The sequence below is a fragment of the Acanthochromis polyacanthus genome, chromosome 11, assembly GCF_021347895.1.
Source record: "Acanthochromis polyacanthus isolate Apoly-LR-REF ecotype Palm Island chromosome 11, KAUST_Apoly_ChrSc, whole genome shotgun sequence".
Classification (NCBI taxonomy): domain Eukaryota; kingdom Metazoa; phylum Chordata; class Actinopteri; family Pomacentridae; genus Acanthochromis; species Acanthochromis polyacanthus.
The window spans coordinates 19,092,923-19,100,074 of NC_067123.1; the positions used below are offsets into that span (position 1 = coordinate 19,092,923).

At 39.6% G+C, this 7,152-nt stretch overlaps 1 protein-coding gene across 1 annotated transcript in view; it reads right to left on the reverse strand.

Annotated features, from left to right (window-relative positions):
* Positions 1-3,821, reverse strand: part of ctdp1 (CTD (carboxy-terminal domain, RNA polymerase II, polypeptide A) phosphatase, subunit 1) — a 115,122-nt gene extending 111,301 nt beyond the window's left edge. The window contains exons 1-3 of the mRNA XM_022216164.2: positions 3,299-3,821; positions 1,128-1,211; positions 231-324 (exon numbers count right to left, since the gene is read on the reverse strand). Of these exons, the coding sequence (XP_022071856.2) occupies positions 231-324; positions 1,128-1,211; positions 3,299-3,594 (474 nt within the window). The 5' untranslated portion in view covers positions 3,595-3,821. The remainder of the gene's footprint in view (positions 1-230; positions 325-1,127; positions 1,212-3,298) is intronic.
* Positions 3,822-7,152: the final 3,331 nt, after the last annotated feature.

A 7,152-nucleotide genomic window follows, 5' to 3' on the forward strand; every position in this document is an offset into this window, starting at 1 on the left:
AGAATTCCTTCACTTGAAATACCCCAAACCCTGCACAATTCAAATAATCCATATACTGCTGAATATCTAGGAAACATACTGCAAAAGATGAGGGGGCACTGTGCTTCCAAGAACTGTGCATGCACACACAAACACAAAAGCACACTCACAGAGGTTTTACAATGGGATAAATGTGAGCAACGTCTCCCCTGCTAACCCAGTCTTCAAGGTGTCTCCATCATATGACTCACCTCAGAGCTGACCATCAGCTCGGGGACACTGTGCACCATGGAGACTGTTGCTGTGGAGATGGGAGTTTGCTGGTTTCCATTTGTGCTCTGGAGCCTGAGAAGGGAAGGGAAAAAGCAAAAAAAAAAAAAAAGGAGTGACAGTCGTGCATTTTTTTGTATCTCATTGATCCTTGAACATATTGCGAATGAGAAGAAAAGCAGCTTTCACAAACATGTAAATTCTAATTCGCTCGACTTGGCAGCGGTTACGTTTGCAATAAAAGAACAAAAGAAAATACTTCAGTTACCAAGCGCTTTGTCTGATGTTAAGCATTTCAGATTCACCTTTTTTGATATGAAACATCTTAATTTGACTTCTAAAAGTTTTACCTGCTATTTAACATTTCTGTGTTCCACGATATCTACATCATATCTTACAAGCGGTACAATAAACAACCACACTTTTATCTCACAATAATAATATAATAACATTTCAAATCAATAAAATCAGAAAACAATCATCATGTTTAGTCTCAAACTATACATCTTTGTCCAAGTCACTCACAGGAATGTGCAGAGTGTAAACAGTTTATTTATGGCCTAAGATACACTCAGTGCTCTTTGTGTGATCTCTGGTGCCACCTGATGGCATTACATGAAATAGAATCTACCAGTAATACTACTGGCCACTCACAGTCAGTCAGTGTTTTACTTGAGGAACATAACATAAAAAATAAATAAATTCTAAACTATCTTTTCACACCGAAAGATGCTGAAACAAGTCAAGTAACTATAAAACACGGCAAGCTTTTAATTTAGTGTTCTTTTGGTAGGGATGTTTTACATACAAGTGTCACAGCCCAAACAGAAAAATAAAAAAAAAATTGAGAAGTATTAAAACAGAGAGTGTTTCCTTACTGAGTCAGATCCTGGCCACATTCTGCACATAAACCCTTCATGACTATGGGATGGCTGCATTCTTCTATTCTGGCGATGATGCCTCTGAAAAAAGAAAAGAAACACATTACAGAAAAATTGTGTGCATACCAGTAAACAGGTGACATGCAAGGCCTGTACACGAATAAAGATGTCAGCAGGTGTTGCATGTTTAGACACGTGCGCTACTGATTTGTTTTGACTAACTGGAAAACGAGTTGCCAGTCCAATCAGCTGAACATGTATGTATTTACAGCAGTGAAAAGCTGAGCATTACACACATAATGGCTTTGAGTAAGTTCCTGTTTAGAGTGAAACCAGCAGTGATGATAGATAAACACTGGCAGTGAGAGCAGCTTCCAAACCAGTGCTGTACATTTTATAGTCCCTTTTCAGTCATTAATTAAAATATTAAAAACTAATCCTGGTGCATCAACACTGCATAATGCCTTTTTGTGTTAAAAATGACTGAATTGTAACTTAATACTGGTGCTTCCTTCTAGAATGTGCAGATCCAGAGCACCCACTCCTCCCCACTCACAGCAGCTCAGGCACAGAAGCTTCTATGACTCTGTTCAGACACCATAAAACTGCTCTAGTTTCACAGTGACAAGTTGGAATATTGGTGTAATTCAGTCGTAAATGTCTGGCCTGTAAACTGACTGAATTTCCACTCCGCAATTTGACAAGACTGTTTCCTTAAGTTTGTTATGTATGAAATCCCAGAAGTTTGAACGTGTTTTTGAAGCTGCTGTCGATACACTGCAGTTTAAACTGCACCATATACACTAACGTTCAAAAGTATGAAGTCACCCAGGCAATTTCATGTTTCCCATGAAAACTCAAAATTTTGTTCATGTGCTAACATAATTGTACAAGGATTTTGTAATTATTATTAATACATATTTTTAATTATTTCAACACCATTAACTAACACGACATAGCATTAGAACACAGGAGTGACGGTTGTTGGAAATGCTCCTCTATACCCCTATGTAGATATTCCATTAAAAATCAACTCTTTCCAGCAAGAATAGTCATTTACACATTAACAATGTGTAGATTGTATTGCCGATTCTTTTAATGCTATCTTCCTTGGGGGGAAAATGCTTTTCTTTCAAAAATAAGGACATTTCTAAGCGATACCAAACTTTTGTAAACCTTGGCAATTCATACGTAACCAAGTCTGAATTTTAGGCACATGATATGCAATATCTTTGAATTGTTGCTGATATTGGTTCTATGTGCATTTGGCATGTAAATAACATGATTTGCAGATGGATTTTTATAAGAAAATAAATAAAATAATAATTTTAAACAACTATGGGTTCTAATCTTGAATAAACAACACTCAATTACAAAATTGAGTCATTCGGATGTATTAATAACATTTCAGTCAAAATATATGAACTGCAGGTACTTTTCGGCAGGTGGAAAATTGCTTAATACGAGTTGAATTGGTCCTTTAAAGCCATTTAAACTGGTAAAAAAAAAAAAACATAAAAAACAAGTATATTGTTCGAATCAAGGGCACAGAGCAGGCAACATGGAGATGATTGCTCTGGAAGATGGCAATCAGTTGTTGGTACGACACCGGTTCAAACAGTAGCTGCCTCCGATTGTTCCTCTACCTGTCAACCTGTTCAGCTTGTACACACTTGTGCACGCGAGTGACGGCTGCGTCAAGTCACACAGCCTGAGACAACAATACACGCTGCTTTCCTTCAAAATAAAAGTGCAAACTATTTTGCCTGAAATCATTATTTCACAGTTATCAGAGTGAGAAGTCAAGAAAGCACTTAATGCTTATTGCTAGACCACTCTTAGTTGGTTTTCTTTTTCACTAAAGTTAGAACGCTTCATGAAGTTCAGAAACACATTATTAGAAGGCATACGCTTTTATTCTGAAAATCTTTGTTGCAGGTCCGCTTGTTTATTTCGACTGCTTTGACGCTGGTCAGAGGTGCTTGGTTAGCAAACAAGCTAACATCAACTTAGCAATGTTAGCTTGTTAGCTAGCTAACGTACACTAAGTGTTAAGTCAGTAACTGCACAAAGCGTCTCAAAACCAAGCTGCCGCACTGCCTGTAGCCTCTCCAAGCAGGGAGCAGGTCAGCTAACATTAGCTAGCTATAGCAAGCTCAGTGACTCACCCGGGAGGTATGACTTGTCCAAGTTGACAGCATAGCTCCTTCACTACTCCAGCACGGTTGGATTTCACCTTCCTCTCTGGCAGCTTGGCAGCCTCTGCCCCCTTCTCCTGAGGCATGGGAGCACACAGAGCTAACACGGAGTCCACGTTAACAAGAGAGCCGGGTTTGACTTTCCACTCAAGGAGCCGTAGAGGGAGAGCCCCGGCCGGACAGCAGATATCCGCCACCTGTACCGCGGGGCCCTCCGCTGCTGCACTGCCGCCACCACCACCAGAATCTGTTGGAGGATCCTCCATCTGCCCTGCGTCTCCAAAAAACCCTTTAGTTTTTAGCAGCAGTCCACTTAAAGCGTATCCTCTTGACCTCGCAGCGCCCTGTGAATCATCAAAACGTGCAAGCTACTCGCATGAAGGAGAATTAAAAGAGCTGTGCTGCCGATTTAAACCCAGAAGCTCCCACAGTTCGCTCTTCCCGCCCGTAAACAGGAAAGCGCAACACTGCAGCGACACGGACAGCTACAGCATCCGGTACACCGGTAACGGCAGACACACGCTCTTCTAAGATTCAAAATAAAATCCCTGGTGATATAGTAGTAGTTCTGAGAAATATTTTGATTCTGCAGTTTCACTACTATTTATATCACCGTGGTGACTGACAGCAGGATATGAGCGACTCCAGAGAGACGGCAGTGCAAACACGTGGAGCAACAGCGCCGTGAAATCCCTTAAATCATCCTGTCGGGGGAATTTTTGATCTGTTCATATTTGTTACTTGAAATAAGATTAGGTAAAACTTCATGACTCCCGAAATACTTTTTTGTCTTGTCTAATGTTATGCATAATATTAACTTTTTTTCAATTTTGATGTTGCTCTGACTGGAACTGCAACTTGAAAGTTAGGTAACACATACGGAAATAATTTCAGATTCTTATTTAATTTTTTAAATATTTTTTTAATAAAAAAAATTAAAAAAACATTGCGAGTCCATTTAGAATTAATGGGTCCAAGGCAAAAAAGAAATAGACCCATTAATGACCCACGTCACGAATGACGTCACAGCTTTAGCTGGAGGCAAAAGAGGAAGCCCACGGCTTTTCTTTTTTCTGACCATCTCTTGACTCACACTCCAGTCCAGTAGGTGGCGGTAAATGTACCTAATAGTTGGGTGCCAACAGCCAATAAAAAGAACGAAAGAAAGAAAGAAAGGCCCTGACCGAAAGGGGAAAGACTGAGGGACTAGGCTCTATCAACTTTTCTAAAATGTCGTCCTGCTGTGTTTTTGGATGCCAGAATAGGAGGAATGACATTGGCGAACGCAAATTAAAGTTTTATAGGATTCCACCGAACACTCGTGCTCAGAGGGAACGAAGACAGTTGTGGTTAAATGCACCGAGGCGAAAAGACTGGACAGAGGCGATCAGCTGCAGTCAATTCCAGCCATTTGCAGTACAAAAAATCGCTAATATTCTATTTGTAAATAAAAATATGACGAGAAATACAGGGAATATTGGACGCGCATCGCGAGGTGCATTTTCTTGAAAACGACCGATTCGTGGATTATATACCGACTTCAAGACATGTTTTGGACAAAATAGTTTACTGGCTTGTGTCGTCTGGATGTCCAAGGTTGAATTATGGCCGTTTTTTGTGGAATATTTTCATCTGTGTGTAATAATGAACCCGGAAATGTGAGTCGCGCTGTGTACGTTAAAGCTGTGTACAGAGAAAGGATGGATGGATATTCGTTGTTTGTCGGACAAATGCGTTTATATTACCCGCTGTGGTAATCACATCTGAAAGTGGTTTATACCGGCGGACTCATGAGAATCTAAGCTTTCCATCGGCGTATAGTGTTTATATAATCGCGTTTGCAGCCTTCGGACATTCCTTAAATTCCTATGCAAATTAGTAAGTGTACCGCCGGTGGTACACTGCAGTTTAACGGGTTAAAAATGCTCGAGTTTGCAGCGTGCAAACTCCCAGCGCAAACTATATACTCTCAGTCCTGCTTGACTTCTCGCTCCGCGTTTGCCTCCAGCATAAGCCCCGCCCACAAAAAACGTCACAATGTTTGTAAACAAATAAAGGGTCTATTAGAGAAATTATAACTTTATCATGAATTCCCAACCAGCAGGGATGCTCAGCAGACACTAGCTAATAATAATAATGAAAGCTAGCTAACTAGCATCATCGGTTTAACATAAAGTCAGCTAGTTACCCCTTTAAACAGATACTAGTACTGCTTATTTTTAAATGATTGTTAGCTATTATGTTACTGTGTTAGATGATGGTGAACATAATGTGTCAGAGGGCCAACATTAGTCCTACATGTCTGTGGGGGCCTTTAAAAAACAATCCATACTAGTAGACATCCTCCCTCAAAAGTTCTACTCTTACACTTCTGCGTGTTAAAAACTAAGTTAAATTGTATTTTTTTGTTCAAACTAGTGCATACACCTCCCTATAGCTCTCATGTAAGTAGTAAAATAATGTCTCTTATGAGTGAGGCTTATTGGACAGAATTTTCAGTGTTTATGAAATCTTAAGTAGACTATTCTGTTAGTTATTTAGACAGTCTGATAAACTCCATTAGTTTAGATCAATGTTTTGTTTGTTGGTGTTTATTATAAACTAAAACTTGGTGTACTGTCTAATCTTGCGTGAATTACACATGTTATTAAATGTTATGTTTATATGCCAGGTCTAAGGAATGCTAATGCAGACCTGGCTATGTCAGTCCTGTTTCTTAGTACACCCCGCTGATGTAAGATAGTGTAGCATGTGAATAATAGTAGAGTCTCATGTGGTACAGTGGGCAGGCTTATCTGCATGTGGACGCATTATTTACAACTACAGTTTTTTTCCCCTTTTTTTCAGCATACACAATGGAATAGCTTGTCATATATGTGCATTTAGGAGGATTATGCAAACTCTGTTGAAGTGAAGGGACAAACAAATGTTAGGTCACATTGTGGGCTGCAGGTCACATTACTGACGCTTAAGGTCACATTGTTCTTACTTTACTTCTGTGCTCTACATGATACACAAGCATCAGTAATGAACTTAACAGGCTGAAGCTGAGATGCAAAGAGAGAAGACGAGGCATGAATAATAATTTAAGCTACCAAGACAAGGGTAAGCCTCAGACCACTCCATATGATCGATGACGCATCAACTCGGCACCTCCTACCAAAGAGTTCACTATCAAGAGCCTTCTGTTACCAGTCCAGCCTGCATGATGCTCCACAGACTGGATTTTCACCGCTTGCTAATCTGGGAATCTTTCTCTGGTTTCAACTTGTGCGTTACCGCAGGATTTTGTCAGATCACAACCACTTTGGAAACCAGTGACTGAGTGTAGATAAAGAGTTTGTGGAGCACATGTGAATAAACTTCTCAGTGAATTAGGAGACATTATGTATCTAGCAGGTTAACATTCCTAAATAAAATTTACGTATTCATATACACTACCCTCACCGAGGCAATTTCATGTTTTCCATGAAAACTCACACTTTTACTTTCATGTGATAACACAATTGCACAAGGGTTTTCTAATCATCAGTTAGCCTTTCACACCATTAGCTAACACAATGTAGCATCAGAACACAGGGGTGATGGTTGATGAATGTATATATATATATGTGTGTGTGTGTGTGTGTGTGTGTGTGTGTGTGTGTGTGTGTGTGTGTGTGTGTGTGTATATATATATATATATATATATATATAGAGAGAGAGAGAGAGAGAGAGAGAGAATGTAATTTAATGTCATGTTTATTTGATACTCAAATTTCTGTGTTGATTGATTTAAGGATTTCAAGTATCCCCCCGATTTTAACATTGGATCAACTTGAACA